The sequence below is a fragment of the Empidonax traillii genome, unplaced genomic scaffold (genome assembly GCF_003031625.1).
Source record: "Empidonax traillii isolate 1590-97213 ecotype Southwest subspecies unplaced genomic scaffold, ASM303162v1 scaffold27:size3997909, whole genome shotgun sequence".
NCBI classification, from domain to species: domain Eukaryota; kingdom Metazoa; phylum Chordata; class Aves; order Passeriformes; family Tyrannidae; genus Empidonax; species Empidonax traillii.
In genome coordinates, this window is record NW_020955220.1 from 1,312,655 (window position 1) to 1,328,596 (window position 15,942).

At 52.3% G+C, this 15,942-nt stretch overlaps 2 protein-coding genes across 7 annotated transcripts in view; one reads left to right on the top strand and one right to left on the bottom strand.

Annotated features, from left to right (window-relative positions):
- Positions 1–15,942, top strand: part of LCOR (ligand dependent nuclear receptor corepressor) — a 98,532-nt gene that overhangs the window by 75,124 nt on the left and 7,466 nt on the right. For 4 of the 5 annotated variants that reach the window (XM_027908164.1, XM_027908175.1, XM_027908181.1 and 1 more), the window contains one exon: positions 35–13,037. In XM_027908164.1, coding sequence (XP_027763965.1) covers positions 35–4,544 — 4,510 coding nt within the window. In that variant the 3' untranslated portion in view covers positions 4,545–13,037. Of the gene's footprint in view, positions 1–34; positions 13,038–15,942 lie in introns of those variants that run through there. The other variant, XR_003573949.1, reaches the window with a different exon arrangement.
- Positions 13,565–15,942, bottom strand: part of SLIT1 (slit guidance ligand 1) — a 61,619-nt gene continuing 59,241 nt past the window's right edge. For both annotated transcript variants that reach the window (XM_027908214.1, XM_027908208.1), the window contains one exon: positions 13,565–15,932. In XM_027908214.1, coding sequence (XP_027764015.1) covers positions 15,688–15,932 — 245 coding nt within the window. In that variant the 3' untranslated portion in view covers positions 13,565–15,687. The remainder of the gene's footprint in view (positions 15,933–15,942) is intronic.

The following is a 15,942-nucleotide window of genomic DNA, read 5'->3' on the forward strand; positions in this document are numbered from 1 at the left end:
ATGTTACTGATTGCTTCTCTCTTTGTCTCCCTAGTGAGGACGCAGCAGAGACAATAGCAATAGACTCTAACAATCAGCCGAAGTCTCCACTGGAAAAATTTATGGTCAGATTGTGTACACATCACCAGAAGCAGTTCATTCGTGTGCTTAACGACATATACACTGAAGTACAACCAGACTCTGACGGCCAGCAGTTGTCTGAATCTGAGAGCATGGAGGTCTCTACTTGTGGCTCTGGTTGTAGCCAGCAAAAAACTGAAAATCAGGATAAGGGTGCTACTTTTACTGAATCAAAGCTCCCTTCTTCTTTGGACCCAGGACAGTCAGGGTCTGATGGCCCCCTGCATGTTACAGGACAAGCCCCAAAGCAGCCAGCAGAACTGAAGTCTCCGGACAGAGCAGAGAACTCCAGTTCTGCTTTGAGAAGGGACTTCTGCGAGCTGCCTGTCACCAGGCTTCGCTCTGCTAGTCCAAAGGATAGCTCCACCCAAGGATACCTCAGCGCGTTGAACTCTTCCTCTTTGAATTTCCATCATACTGCAAAAAGCCTGGAAGGGCAGCAAGCTGCTGGACACGAGCAAGAAGCCGGTGTCAGAAAGTGTGAGGACAGTAAAGAGCAGCTAGCAGGTAAGACTCTTGTGGAAGGTTATATTTCAGTCAAAGTGGCAAATGTGAATGGCAGCGAGGACAGCTTAGACAGCTGTCTGGGGTCACAAAAGAGCTCTTTCAGGGCTCTGCCAGAAGAGTCCTGGGATCCCGGCTTTGCGGTGCCCCCCGCTCGCAGAGCCGACAAAGAGAACACTTTGCAATGCAGCTCGAAAGCATCTTTGCACCAGGACTTAGATGCAAAAGAACAAGATGCGAGACCAAAGCAAGAAAACCACCTGCATGCCATGACCAGGGGCAAGGCAGGCTGCCACCTGCACCCAGCTGACAAGGGCCCGCTCGACAAGTCCAAAGAGGGCTGGCTGCCCACTGGCACCACACCAGCCGCCCACCGGGCCCCCGGTGGACACCCCCGCACCAAGGCAGCCTCCCTCAGGTCCACTCGGAAGAGCAAGAAGGCGTCGGGGTTGAGGATTAACGACTACGACAACCAGTGTGACGTGGTCTACATCAGCCAGCCCATCACCGAGTGCCATTTTGAGAGCCAGCGGTCGGTGTCGTCCCGCAGGACAGCAAGGAAGAGCACGCGAGGGTATTACTTCAACGGGGAGTGCTGCGAGCTCCCGACTGTCCGCACGCTGGTTAAGAGCTCCCGGGCAGAGGAGAGGGCGAGCAGCCCGGCACTGCGAACAGAGACCCTCGTAAGTGCAAAGCCACCCCTGGTGCTCTCAGTGGGGGGGTCTGCAGGGGCAGGACGGGAAGGTGAGAAGAGGGTTTCCCTGAGGCTCCTGGCCAAAGTGGCACCAACCAGCCGAGAAGCAAAAGAGAGGGCTGAGCTGGGCTCCATGCAGCTCCGAGATACTCGAGCGCTGCGGTCAAGGGAAGCTGCCATGGCCATGCCCTTCTTCTCCCTCTCTGCTCCACCCAGCCCCCAGAAAGAGGACAGATTGGCCAGCTCACCGTCCCCTGGCTGCCCTCCTGCTGAAGGAGTGGGGATGAGAGCGGGCGGCACTGTCACCTGTGAGGCTGGCAGCAGCCTGGGCTCCTCCGGGGATGGCAGTGGCAGCAGGCAGGCTGCTGATTTTGCTGCCATTCCGGTCTCACAAGCACACACTGGGGAGGAATGTTGTCCAGGCTCTGACATACAAACTGGTCCAGACCTCTCTGCCAGCCCAGAGCCAAAGTCCCCCTCACAGCCCTCTGCTGCTACAGACACAGCGCCCTCGGCCCACAGTGGTGCCAAGGATCCTGCCCAGCTTCCAGGCTCAGGGGATGTGGAGCTCTGTGAACAGTGTCTGGCAGAGCCCTCCCCATGCTCTCCAGGCTTACAGGCTCCTGATGAGCCCCCTGCCACCACAGACAGGGAGAGCCCCCTGGAGCCTCCTGAAACCTTGCAGTGTGTGGATGTGGACAAAAGTATCGATGCTAAACCAGAAGCTGAATCATCGGTCATGGCAGATGATGGCTCTCTTGAGCAAGAGGATGTTGTGCTGGTCAGCACAGCCCTCCCCAAAATCTCGGAAGGAGAGGCAGTGAAAAATAGCAGCACAGCAGGTGAAAAAGAGCCTGTTGAAGGGGAAACACCATCTGAACCCAACAGCTCAGACACTGTGGGGAAAGAATCTGTCTCTTCCAAGGACAGTCTAGACAAGAAGCGAAAGAAAGGCAGGAGAGTACTTGTGGCATCGGACCGATGTCTCCGAAGCCAGCAATCCCAGCCACCTGCCGAGGGCAGTGCTGAGGACTCTGGTTCTTCCAGCTCTGTGCAGCTTCCTTGCCTTCAGATCAAACTCTCCAAGAGCCCTGGTGCTAAGCGGTTCAAGAGAGAAGTGGAGCTGGATGAGGCAGCATCCACACACTTCCCAAATGACTGCTTCCCCAGTGTGCTGCTCAAAACCACCGAGGGGCCAGGCACTGACCAGGCTCTACAGAATATCGCTGAGCAGCAGCCAGGCGAGGAGAATGGTGTCATTACCAGACAAACCTATAAAAACATCTTAGTGAAAAAGACTGCTGCAGAGGAAGAAAATCCCTCTAAAGATGACCCCTCTGCTAACAGCAGCCAAAGTCAACCAGGTGAGATGCAGGAAATCAGCGTCCAGGCTAATTCTGAGAAGAAAAACATTCTCCTCCCTCCAGAGTACAGTGTTCCTGCAAGTGATGCCAAGCAACTAGATGTGAAACCAGGCAATGCCAGTGCAAAGGGCAAGGAGAGCTCTGACAGTGCCAGGGATATGGGCAAGCCGGTGAACTATGAGCTGGTGACCGATTCGCCTCCATGTCCCAGCAGCGGAGGTGGAAGCAAGCATCCTCCAGCAAAAACTGCAAAGCATAAAAAGGTTGCCCTGCAGTTTTACAACTTACGACACACACCCACACCTGCACCCGCAGACACTGCAAAAAAGAGCACACCAGGGAAGGAGTCTATGCAAGCGATCCCCAAAATGAGGGATGAACATAGGTCAGGGAATAATGACTGCCCAGCACTGGAGGACATAGACATGGCTGACAGCAAACCAAAGTTCATGGAGTGGTGTGCCGAAGAGGAGAACCAGGAGCTCATTGCTGAGTTCAACACTCAGTACATGAAAATCCAGAAGGGCTGGATTCAGCTGGAGAAGGAGGTGCAGCCAACCCCCAAGGTAAAGAACAAAGCTGACAAATTGAAAGAGATTTGGAAAAGCAAGAAAAGAACACGGAAAAGTAGGGGGTCACTGGAAGTGCAGAAGCTTTCTCCTGTCCAGATGCTCTTTATGAAGGCCTTTAAACTGTCTGACATATGCCAGTGGTTTCTGGAGACAACTGAAACCAAGTCTCTAGTGATTGTGAAGAAACTCAACACACGTCTCCCAGGGGAGATCCCCCCCATCAAAGTCCCCATGCAGAAATATTCCACCTCCAGTCTCTACCCCAGCTCACTGCAAGCTGAACGTTTGAAAAAACATCTCAAGAAGTTTGCTGCCACTACCCCAGCTCGAAATAACCTGAAGAACCAAAAGCTTTGGGCCAAAATTCGTGAGAGTGTTGATAAAGCAGAGGCTGAGGAAGCTACCACTCCCAACCAGACCTCTCCCACCGATGCCGGTACCAAGGAGCTGAGCGAAGACAAAAGCACCCAACCTGCCCTCAGCTTGCCCACGCAGGCAAGCACCAGGATCCTACGCAAGTACTCCAACCTGCGGGGCAAGCTGAGAGCCCAGCAGCGCATGGTGAAGGCAGAGAAGCGGAGTGATGGCCCAGGGGACCATCTGTCCCTGGAGAACAAGCAGAGCCGGAAGAGTGTGTGCATCAACCCCCTGATGTCTCCAAAGTTGACCTTGCAGATCAAAGCAGCCGCCTTTCCTGCTAAATCTCCATCGGTGGATGGGACGGGGAAGGGGCGGAAGGGGAAGAGCAGGTCCCAAGAGGACCCCTTGCCCAAAGTCGACCTCCAGCTCAGCAAGAAGAAGAGGATGCTGAAGGAGAGCGGGAGCACCCAGGAGCGATCCAACTCCTCCACCAAGGACAAGCTGCCTGCCAAGAAGGCCAGTAAAATAAAGCATTCAGAGGTCAGCGCAAAAGCTCCCGCCACCCGAAAGCAGGCTGCCATGGAGAAGAGCAATAAACTGGCCAGAAAAATGTCTTTCAAAGAGAAGAGAGTCCCGAAAAGGCAGCTGGAGAAGGTGCGGCTCCCCGTGCGGAAGGGCAAGGAGAACACGAGCCGACGGACCCTGCTGCCCCCCAGCCACGAGGAGCTGTCCAAGTCCCCGAAGCAGAAGCCCCTGGGGGAGTCCTCCACACGGTCACAGAAGATGTCCAACAAGAAGCACAGCAGTGGGAAGACCCTGACAAGGTCCATGAAGAAGATGCAGGAGAACAACGTGTCGCAGGGCAAGAGGAAGCTGAGGGCAAAAGTGGACTGTTCGCACAGCAAACGCTCGCGACTGGACCCGAAATAGCGAAGAACCGGTAGCCATGTACAAAACTGATGTATAGTAGTAACCCTTTACCATGCATTAACTAAAGCTGCTTTTATAAGCTGTAGCAAGCCTTTAAAAATCCGCAGTTAAAGGATAACGCCCGTGATTTTAGGCATCAGCAGATGTGTCTCGGACAGAGAAGAGGTTGGCCTGTCTGGCTCTGCTGTTCAGAAGGAAGTTTCTGCAGTTTGAAAGTTCCTTGGGTTTTTTTAAACTTGGAACCAGGCAGTTTTTGTTAAAAGTACAGTGCCTTATTTATCACTTTAAAAATAAAAATAAGAAGCTCGTCTGTGTGATTTGGAGGCTTGCGTTTTATACTTGAGGCACAAGCACTTGTACTGTAGCAGAAAGAAAACCACCTTCGTGCACATGAAGTAACTTTCATCAGCTTTGGGTGCACACAAACATTTCCCTTTCCTTCAGAGTCCTCCTTCTGTCTGTCTTTTTAGTGGCATTTAAAGCAAAACCAAAACCATTTCCTGTCACTGAGGGAGAGAAAGGCGAGTCTGTCCTTTGTCGGTTCGCTGGTAGCAGCTGATGGTGTCCCGGACTGTTACCCACATAAGAGTGTGAAGTAGCTACTGGTGTGTGTACTGCTGATGGCTGCCTGCTTCCCACTGCACAGCCTGTGGGGTGAGGTGGGCCTGCTCAGGCCAAGGAGGTGCTGTGGGGGCTCTGGGTACCATGCTGCTGGATGCACTGCTGCCAGCCGGGCATGCTGGGCTGTATCTGTCTTTATTTCTTGCTGGCTTCAGGGATGAACCGGTCCTGCCGTGCTCTGCTTTTGGACAGACCTCCTTCTCCCTTTTCCCTGCCCTCGTGGTGATTTCTGTGGTCTCTGATGGCAAAGCTGTTTCTGCAGCTCTTCACTGAAAGTTGAATCTCTCCCTTTTTAAGGGCTTGAGCTCCTTCTGATGTTGGTGCTCCGCAGGAGGGGAGCCCTCGCCCTCACCCTGTGCTTTTGTGCATGTCTTGCCTAGTGCTCTCCTAAGCCAGGATTTGCAGTTGGAATAGGGTTGGGATAAGGGACTGGCTTAAGGTTATTTTTTACCATAATTTACATTTCATCCTTTTACTAGCAAGGTGTGGGAGGTTTGTCCTTGCTTGTGTCTGGCTGTGGAGTCTGAAAGTGGCTGAATCTCTACCCTGTCCTGCATGACACCTTTGCAGGGCTCCTCCTAAAGACTCTGCAGCACATTTAAAAGGCAGCTGGGGGTCTGCACTGACAGAACAGGGTCACAAAGCCTGGCTCCTGTGAGAAAATCCTGTTAGAAGTGGACAGAGCGTGTGGCTCTGCTGGCTCTGTGGGGCAGAGATGATCAGTGGCTGGGAAGTAAGTGGTGTGGTCTGTGCTCAGGAAAGGACCCTGCTCAGCCATTGCATTCCCACGGCTTCACTTTCACATTCCTGCACAAAGCCCATTTGCAGGAATCCCAATGCCAGCCTCTTCACACACAAAGCAGCAATGCCTGGCAGGGCACCATGTGGGCTCTGAGGTTGCCAGACCTTTAACAGCCTCCTTGCTGGTCCTTGCTCAGCTGCTTGTCCCTGCTGAGAACAAGGCTCTGGTGCAGGTCATGAATTTAAGAGATGCCTGCCCTGGGAGCAGAGGCTGGAGAGGGATTGGCTGCAAAGGGAATTGCTTTTCATGGTTGGCATTGAACCCCATATCCCAAAGCCTGAGGGCTGGAGGTGAAAGATCGATAACTGTCTTTAAATCTTTTATTGTACCCATTTAGTACAGAGGATGAAACCAGGGGTTTGAGATTTGCATGCCCTTCAGAGAACACCTCTAGCTCTCTTGCAGGTATTCCCTTTCCCTGACACTGATGCACACATTTTTATGTGCTAAGGCACATTTTTCTCTTACTGTGAAATGGCTGATTTTAAAAAAAAAATCCTTTGCCTTTCCTTTGAATCGTGCCAGAATAAGTTAACTCTCTGAACAGCTAGGAAGTGATTAAATCTAGCCTGTCAGTCCCTGTACAGATTAATATGAAATTATCTATTACTTTAATTTTTACTGCATGCATTAAATATGTCAAACATTCCATCAGAAAAGATTTAAAAGCATTTCAGGAGAGGTGTGAGGCAAGAGGGCACTGATGGCAGTTAAATGACTGCTCTGTATCTTTCTTGCGGATTGTCTTTTCCTCTTGCCTCTCCATCCATTCTTATTGTCCTCCTCCAACCCCTGGCCGGGGCAGCCTCTCTGCAGTCCCATGGGCCTTCTCCTTCCTCTGGGCCAGATGTACATCTGAGCACCCCTCTTACCTCTGCTCCTCACGCCGTTCCTCTGCAGCAAACCCCCCTTTCCCCATCCTTCATCATCACTCCTGAAGCGAAGTGCTGAGCACTCCTCAGGGCTTTCCCCCTCTCTTTGTCTTATTTTTTAGTTGTTGGTAAATGCAGGCTGTCCTGCTCTCTGTCTTCTGTTCTTCTGGGAGCAGGAACCTCATTAGGATAAAACCCTAGAGAAAGGAAGCAGAGAGAGGCTTTCTAGAAGGGATGCTTCCCAGCCTCCCAGCTGTCTTCCTGCACCCTGGAGCTTCGCCAGCACCAGTTGACTCAAGTGTGGCAAGGCTGGGAGATGGCAGGTGTCATACTAGTGCAAGAGTGGAGCAGCATCTTGAGCATCTCTGTCCCAGTTCAGTGTGTGCTGAGGCAGTGATGGGATCAGCTCACTGATCTTCCTGGCAGTGTCCGTGACAGGCACTGGCTCCAAAGATGAATGGCCAGGACCCTCTTGTGTGAAGGAAGCAGAGATACTAAAAGGAAAAGCTATATTCCTCCCACACCTTTGAACTTCCAGTCTCAGTCTGTAGTCTCTTGTATTGCTATGTTCTGACTTGGTTGGATGGAGGTTTCCTGTACTGAAGGCAGGGAATTGCGGGGCTCCAGAGGGGAGTGAGGTGGCTTTGGCCATGCTGGGCAGTGTGCAGGCAATGTGGTCTGAGACTCAGAATGCCTGCAGCTTGTCCCGGGCTCTGATCACCTTCAACCAGCATCTCTGTCCATCCCTGGGGGTTGCCATAGATGTTTGGCAAGCCTTGGTTTTCCCACATTAGATCCGGTTTGTCCCATGCAAAGAGCCTAATAGGAGCTGGGCTGAGTCTTGTAGGTGTAAATCTGAATTTCTGCACCCTTTGATGAGGAAAGGTAGAGACTGTGGGGTATTTGTCAGGATAGGGCTGAAAAGAGGGTTCTGTGCTTGTCTCTGGGTTGTTAATCTTGTCTTCAGAAAGCAAATGAAGAGAGAGCAAATAATTCTGAGGGTTTTTTTCAAAGAAATTCATTTTTAAATACAACTGCCCCAGCCTGCTGCCTGGGACCATCCCAGGGGCACCTGGCTTGGGTCGGAAGACTCAGAGCAGCACTCAGAGCAGCAACATCTGCAGGGACAGGGTTTGCAGGAGGTGCTGAGCTGGGCTGTCCCAGGTGGTGAGGTGATCTGGGGTTTTGTCACAGGAGACCCCCTGACCCTCTGCTCTACTGTCCTCAGGGCCAGTCCCTGGCACCACAGCCTCTGCAGGGCTCTCCCCAGCTGGACAAATAAACCTTGCTCAGAACTGCTCTCCCTCTGCCTCCTCCTTTCCTCCAAACAACTCCACCTTATTACAGTTTTGAGGAAAGCCGGAGTGATTCTTCTCTACATAGTGCTGTTTGTGAGAAGCTGGCAGAAGTGTTTCCTCCCACAGCTGCTGCGCTGGGTGGTGGATTTAACTCATGCAGGTAGTTTTTAGGGAGAGCTGGCTGGTTTGCCAAGGGATGGTAGGGTGAAGCCATTGCCTGTGGCTGAGCTGTTGCAGGAAGCACTTGGGGCATGACCTCTGCAGCCCATCTCGAGGTGGGAATATTGCTGCATTAGTGCAAGTTCTCAGAATTACAGATTTGTGCAGTCCTTTGGGTACCCCAGAGGAGGATGCCTTAGGGGTAAGATGGGCCAGGAGCCTTTGTCATCTCTAGAAAAGTGTTAAGGCTTTCTGCTCTGAGGAAACCCCCAGCTCCTTGCCAAGCTTCTCTCCGTGCTGTCACTGCTCCTGGAGATGCTGTCTTTGGGTCCTCTGCCTCTCCTGTGTGCATTCTCCATTTGACATCAGGAATAGCAGTCAGGCCTTGCACACTACAAAACCTGCTTTTAATGTGTTTGTGCTTTGCACTTGCTTTTCTGAGTGCTTTATTTTGGGGCAGGAAGAAGGAATGCTGTAATTTGCTAGAAAATTGAACTGGTAGCAAATTAAAGGGTCTGCCTGTGAGGTGATTGCCTGGCAAGGTAGCATTGCCTGGGTAGCTCCATTTTTTTTTTTGTCAGTGCTAAGAAATTTGAATTTTTTTCTCTTTTTTTTTTTTTCCCCAATCCATCCTCATGTTGCATTCATTACTCTCTTGTCAATGTACTTCCGTATTTCCTCTCTTCATGAAGCCACGTTTCAGCTAGAACAGTGCACAAGTGACACAGAAGTAAGCAGAGGTGATACCACATGCATATAACCTGTTGCTCTCATTAATGGCATGCGCTACTCGTTCTTGTTTGCCCTGCAGAGAGACAATGGCAAGGTGAGTTGCTGAGGCACAGCCCCTGCTTTAAAGCAGACTGTTCCCCATAAAGGCAGCTCTTACGCCATGCAAGGGATGCACAGGGAGCAACAGAGGAGCTTAATGAACGGATGAAAATAAGCAACACGATTTATTGCCTTATTCCACATGGACACGGAGTGCGTTTCCATGTGCTATTGTGCAGAGCTGCCCACTGGCACTACCACAGTGCCATCCTCAGATCCGCAGCCTCACTGCGCTCCTCGTCTCCTGCGCCACCCTACAGCTCCCTGTGTTTCTTCAGCTCTAGATTTCAAGTGCTTCATCCCACAAAGCAGATCTCTTCCAGTTACTTCAGCTGTCCTTGCTGGCCACTTTCTCGTGGTTTTCTTGAAACTAGTCTCCATCATGCACCCCAGTCCATGTACCAGGTGCAGCATTTTCTTAGCTCTGCACCTTCACAGATGTCCTCACTATCCCTCTGCTGCCAGCCCCCCCTCTCATTTGCATGCTTATCTTTTCCTCTCTCACTTTGTCATTGGCAGCTCTGAGTCTTCCCACTTCTCATGGTCAGGATCTGTCTATCTTAATTAACCTCCAGGAGGAGCTCCGCTTGCCAAGCTCATAGTCAAAACTTATGTTGGGGGTTGAGTGCTGCAGTGAGAGCAGTTTGAGCCCAGAGTGGCCTTTACTACCTGTAGTTGTTAGGATCTTGTCTAGGAAGGCTAACCCTGGAATGGGTTTCCCTGCTGACAGGGTGCATGCAATATACCCAAGGCATGCATGTGTTTATTTTCATCACTGACTCGTCCCTGGTGAGGTCCTGTTTGCTGGTGGTTGCTGTGTGCAGTGGAGTTTCTGTAGTCAATTTCCAGCACATCAGTGAGATGCATTTGCAGCAAACCTTCCCTGAAGAACCGTCCAGCCAGTGCTGATGCTTCCAGCAAATTTTCCTCTGTGTTGCTAATCATGTCCATGAGCTGGGAGAGTGGGATGAAATTGTCACTGCTGCTCTCTGCATCCCTGTCCCTCCTGTGCTGGGGGAGCCATGTGGTGCTGGACTGAGTGGGCTGGTGGGCTGCCCATGCTGGTTTTTGCTGACGTGCAAACAAGCAAAGATGCAGCCCATCCCATGTCCCAGCTGCTCTCGTGGCACCTCTGGAAATGCTGGTGTTTCCAAAAGCTCTGCTAGTTCCCAGTAACCTCCCAGGAAATAGAGACACGATCAGATGTAGTGGTGCCCTGTTTTTAAAACTTACTGATGAACATTTTCTCTCTCCAGCTCATATTCTTTTAGCCTGACAATTGCATTCCCAGTAGAAGATGACTGAGAAAGCTATGATTCCCAGCCTTCCATAGGCACAGGCAGTTCCTGGTGCAGCAGGGAGGTGTGGATGGTGGCCCAGGTTGGGCTCTCAACTTCCCACCACCAGCAGTCGTGCTGGGAGAAGAGGGCCGAGCCCCAGCCAGGGTGTACTCGGGTCTGCATCCTTGGACTGTACGCCTGGACAGCCCAGGAGCAAGATAGGGGTAGGCTCCCCCCCACCAGGGAACACTTCTGCAGCTTTTCTTGTTGCGGTAGTTCTTTTGAGCAAACCACAAGGCTACGATGTCCCCACGTCGTGTGCATTCTCCCCCGTGTGTCGTAGTATCCATTTGGCCCATCCTTTAGCTTGGTGGTTGTGAAATGAATCCATCTGTTCTAAGATGTTCTCAGGAGTTCTTGTTTGTATTAAGCTCACCCCTAGGCTTAGCAGAAATCACAGTCCCCATCCTCCCTCCCTCCTTCTCCGCGGACAAGCCCTCTCCTTCACGAGCACTTCCACCCTCTCCCTGAAGGGCGGCGGAGGGCAGCTGGCGGTTTTGATTCAGGGCACGTTGGCAGCTTTGGGGCAGCCGAAGGAGCTGGGATGCAGCCGGCCGGCATTTGTGACATGGGTCTGGAGGCCAGGCGGTCCCACGGGCTGCATTGCTAGCCAATGTTTTCTAAGTCTGTTTGTAAGAGTACCTAATTTTAAAATGAAATGTGAATATATATTATGTGTAGGTGCCATGTAAGATAGTGTTGTGCTAGGCAGCAGGATGCTAACCTACTTTTTAAGATTTTTGGGGACAGGAAAAAGGTTTTTCTCTCACTTCATGCTCACAGATCTAATATTGTAAATAGGTTTTTTAAATATTTATTACATGGGCTTTCCACAGGTTCTTGTTCTGACTGGTGTGTTGGTTGGCGGGGCTGTATCGCCCCGTGTGCCGCAACCAAAGGGCTGGCTATTGCGTGGGGGGGATGGGACAGGGTGGGACAGGGTAGGGTGGGATGAGGTGGGGTGGGTGGTGGTGGTGTTCCGTTTGGTTTTATGTCACATCAAAGTTGAAGCATTAACTCTTCATCTCGTTTTGATGATGTCAGGCCTGGCCGATGGCCACGGTCCCCAGGGAGGCAGTGAGCTCCCATGGCTGGCCAGGATGGCCCTTCCCCAGGGCGGGGGGCACTGCAAGCAATAAGATTTGTAGTAATAATGTCTGCTTTGATGGCAGGGGCTCTCGGGGATCAGGACTGGGTGGGAATAACCCTGCTCCCGGCAGGGGCTCAGTCCAGCATGGCATGGGGGGGATCTCTTTACCTGGGGATGCCCAAGGAAGCATCCCCAGGGAGGGAGGAGGTGGGGGCTGCTGTCACCCCCAAGGAACCCCCCCAGAACTGCCGGGGTAGGGCAGGCAGTTACTGATAGCAAACTCCTGCTAGTGAATTACTGCAGCGAGCAGCTGCCTTTGCGGGTACGGGTGACCCAAGGGAGCACACCGCTGTCACCGCTACAAACCCAGGGCTGGCGCGAGGAGGGCATTTGCTTATTTGCTGTAATTTTAATTCTCTTCTAGGAGGTTTGAGGTCATTTGGTTATTTTTTTCCCAAATGGATTCGGATTTTTCTTTTTTGTTTTTTTTTTCTCTTAACCCCTTTTTTGCCTGGAAGTGTAGCTGACTCTGACCACAGCTGTCTGTGCGGGGCAGTGGGGCAGTGTCAGCAGGATCAGGGCTGCTTTTATGGTGATGGGTCTCTGACTTTGGGGGATGGAGTGAGGAGTGCTGCTGGGTCCCAGCCCTGCAGGACCCCTCACCAACCCCACGCTTCCTTCACCCTTGGAACAGGTGTGTAAAAAGAAAAAGAAAAAAAAAAGAAAAAAGGAAACAACAACACAGTAATTTTTTTCTTAAGATGCTCAGCATTTACATATTATCTCCACCCTGATGGCAAATGTTTTTCCTTCATCTGTGTCTGCTTCCCTGGGAGAGTTTTGTTTCTCTGTTTGTTTCTATATGAATTTTAGACACTGAGCTGAAATTCCTCCTGTCCGGTACTGTATGTTTGAGCCTAAGCAATGTGAACTGTACAGACCAGACCAGCAGTGGGAAGTGGGAGCCGGTGACTGCACCTGGGAGAGCCGTGGCTTGGGACGGCATTCCCGGTTGCTGTAGGGAGCAGGAAGTACTGCGTCGTGAGTAGGGAAAATGAACTGTCTGCTGTGAATTCTCGGTTGGAAATGTGGAGAGGAGTTTCCATTAAATAATGTTTACATACCTCACCTGACGAACCTTTGAAAGTGTATATATAAAAGAAAAAGAAAATAAAATTATATTAAGTTGCTTTAAATCAGTATGTATAGCTATAAGAGCTGGGTCATTTGAACTTTGAATATGTATCAACTCTCTAAATGTTGACATTTTGTGAACTCTGTGCTCCTGTCTTTTATTTCATCCTAGCCTATGGAAAAAGTTGTGTTCTTGTTCCAGATAAAAGGTCCCTGACTTAGATCTGAACTCCTCAAGGATTCCCACAACCTTGTTTTCTTTTCTTCCTCACTGTTGATATTCACCCTATGAGCTTTCTAAAGGTCCGTATTTTATTGCAGCTTATTAAACGTTTCTTTGATATCAGCATTTGTTTGGTGTGGTAAGTGGGGAAGGGCAAAGGTGAGTGCACAAGGTGGGGGGCAGTGGGCTGGCACCCTCCAAGTGTGACCCTCTCCCTCTGGAGGGGGGATATAAATGCCCGTGTGGGATTTCAGCGCTCCCACACCAGTGCCTGAGCTGCGGCAGATTATGTTTGTGGCACCAACAGTGCAACCTCTCTGTGTTCCTGGGGACTGCTACCAAGGCCCCTCTCCCTGTCTCCAGAGAGCTACATGTGCCCAGTTTCCCCTACAGCCTGTAGCCATTCCATCCTCACAGCAGGCACTGGCCCTTGGGCTTCTCACACTGCCTCATGCAGTGGCTCCTTTTGCAAGGTGTTGCATGGGGGTGACACTCTGGCCAGAAGCAATGGCCAGGGCTGTTCTGGGAGTAGCAAATCATCCCCCATGGCAGGATCAACTCTTCCCAGCCTGTGCCACCTCCTCATGCATTCAGCAGCTCCCAGGCACTAGCTGCCCCCTTCTCCCCTCCAGGAAAGAAGAGGCCAAGCCTCTGAATGAATAAATGTCATGTTCACATGGAAGACAACATAGACAATACCAAACATCTCCTAAAACAATACAGCCTCTGCCAGCGGAAGGATGCCCAGCGCCTCCCTCGCCAGCCTAGTACAAACCAGCGTCTTCAATAGTGACACACACAAACCCCACGGGCCAAACAAAGCCACCGTCATTTTCCTGCCCAGTAGCATCTGTAAACAAAAAGAAAACATCATTTGTTGACCCCAAACATATAAAAATACTATAACAAAATGAAATACAAATATATATTAGAATCTGTAAGTATTCTGTATAAAGAGATACTTTAGCGGTTAGCGTACAGCAAGAACAGAAACACAACACAACCAAGCCCCAGCCGGGCCACAGGCAAAATGAGACGCGTCCCGGCTCCTCTGTGCGGCAGAGGAGCTCCCATGGAGAGGGCACTGGTGGAGAAACATATCCCCGTGGTGGTGGGAACGTCCTGGATACCAGTGGTGAGGAGGGATGGTGAGAGCACCGATAGAGCCGAGTGTATCCGATGGAGATAACCGGAGCCCGGCTGCAGCTGGCAGTGTGGACCTGAAGCCAAAATGCTGGAGCGGTGCAGAGGGGTGCAGGGCTGCAGCCCTGGGATAAGTCTGTCCATCTGGGTGATGTGGAGTTTCACTGTCCAGCCACGTGCAGTGTCCCAGGTCAGGACCCACCACCCTTGGCCCCCACAGTCAGACAGGTGACACTGTTGTGGATGTTGGGTGGGTGCAGTGCCCCAGCATGAGTTCCCTGTGTGCCTCTGCTCCCACTCCAGCCCAGCATATCCCCTGACACTGTGGGCTTTGGAGAGGTGTTGTCCAGACATGGATCCTTGAGTCCAAGAGCTGGTGGGTCCTGCCCTGGCAGTGGTGTTGGCTCTAGGTTTGCAGGCTTGGACATCAGTCTCTTCAACTGGCCCTGGCACCCACAAAGTTGAGGCACCGGTGATGAATGTAACAAACCTGTACTCTGGTTGTCCCAGCAGCCTCCTGCTCCTGCTGGCTGGGTCAGTGGAACATGGGGCACCTTTGCCCAGCTGCAGGCCCACTCCCCCAGGGCAGAGCCTGGAAGAAAGGGACTCCTGTGGTGCCTCATATGGCTCCCACCTCTGAGCAGAACCCTCTGGCTGGGCCAGGGATATTTGGGGCCTTCTCCACATGAATGGTACAGTGCTGGTCCCCATGGCACAGAGCAGGTTGGCACTGGGAACACCTTCCCTCCCCAGTAACATTTGCACACTGCTGCCTGTCCCCCACTCAGTGTGCCTGGTCCTGCTCCACCAGTGTGGCCCAGACGTGACCAGAGCGGGCTGGACCCGTGCACGCCCTGTGCCCTGCTGAGCCCAGCTGGCATGCACAGACCAGGAGTGCCATCAGATGGTCAGGCTGTGGCCATGGAGCTTGTGACATTATTTGGGGCACTCTGGGCTCCAGCACCCTGGTCACCACACCAGGGAACTGCTTGCTGCAGCTGCTGTCAGGGCAACAGCAGGTCCTTAGCAGGGAGACCAGGGCTGCTGGAGGAAAGGAAGGCTCACCAGGACTGCAGGATGCTGCCTACACCATGCAGCTCTCTGCGAGTCACAGTTTGCCATGGTTCACACCGTTCTGCCATATTAGGCCCCTTTCCTCCAGTTCCAGGTGTTGGAAAAGCCCTCGGATTGCTGGGCTGGATGCAAGGGACAGGGCTGCCAGGGAGGGAACACGCAGGGGATGCAGGCACTGCCCTCCATGGCTGCAGGGCTGTGCTGGCAGGGAGGCAGAGTGCCGCAGGGAGAGGACAGGGGCAGGTGGGCAGGGTGCCCATGCTGTATCCACACATCTGTGTAGCTGCAATTCTTAAAAAAATTCTCTATCTACACATTTGCTTTGTTTGTGTTTTTTTTTTTTTTCTTTTCGTTTTTTTTCCTTTTCGGTTTTTTTTTTTTCCTTTTTCTTTCCCAACCTTCTAGATGCACCAGCTCTACCCTCTGCCGGGCTCCTTGGATGCAGCTGCAGTTCGGAACACCCAGAGAGCAGCACCATGCCCACAGGGCAAAGTGAGGTCCTTGGCTCTGGGGGGTCTCCCTGGCAGCCCCCCAGCTCTGCAGGGCCGGTGGCTGCTCACAGGCACTGGCTGCAGCCGCACTTGCTGGGCTTCTCCACCTCCTCCACGAAGGTTGCACCGTTGCTGCACTCGAAGGCGTATTTCCTGCGCCGGAGCCGCAGTCCAGTGCAGCACCCGGCGTCAGGGCCGCCGCAGGTCCCCCGGCATTCCACCCAGGCCACCGGCCGTGTTGTCTGGCAGATGGCATAGCCCCGCTGCACCTGGTGGTAGTCCCGCACTGGCTCCCCGCGGCATTCCGGCTCTGCGGGACA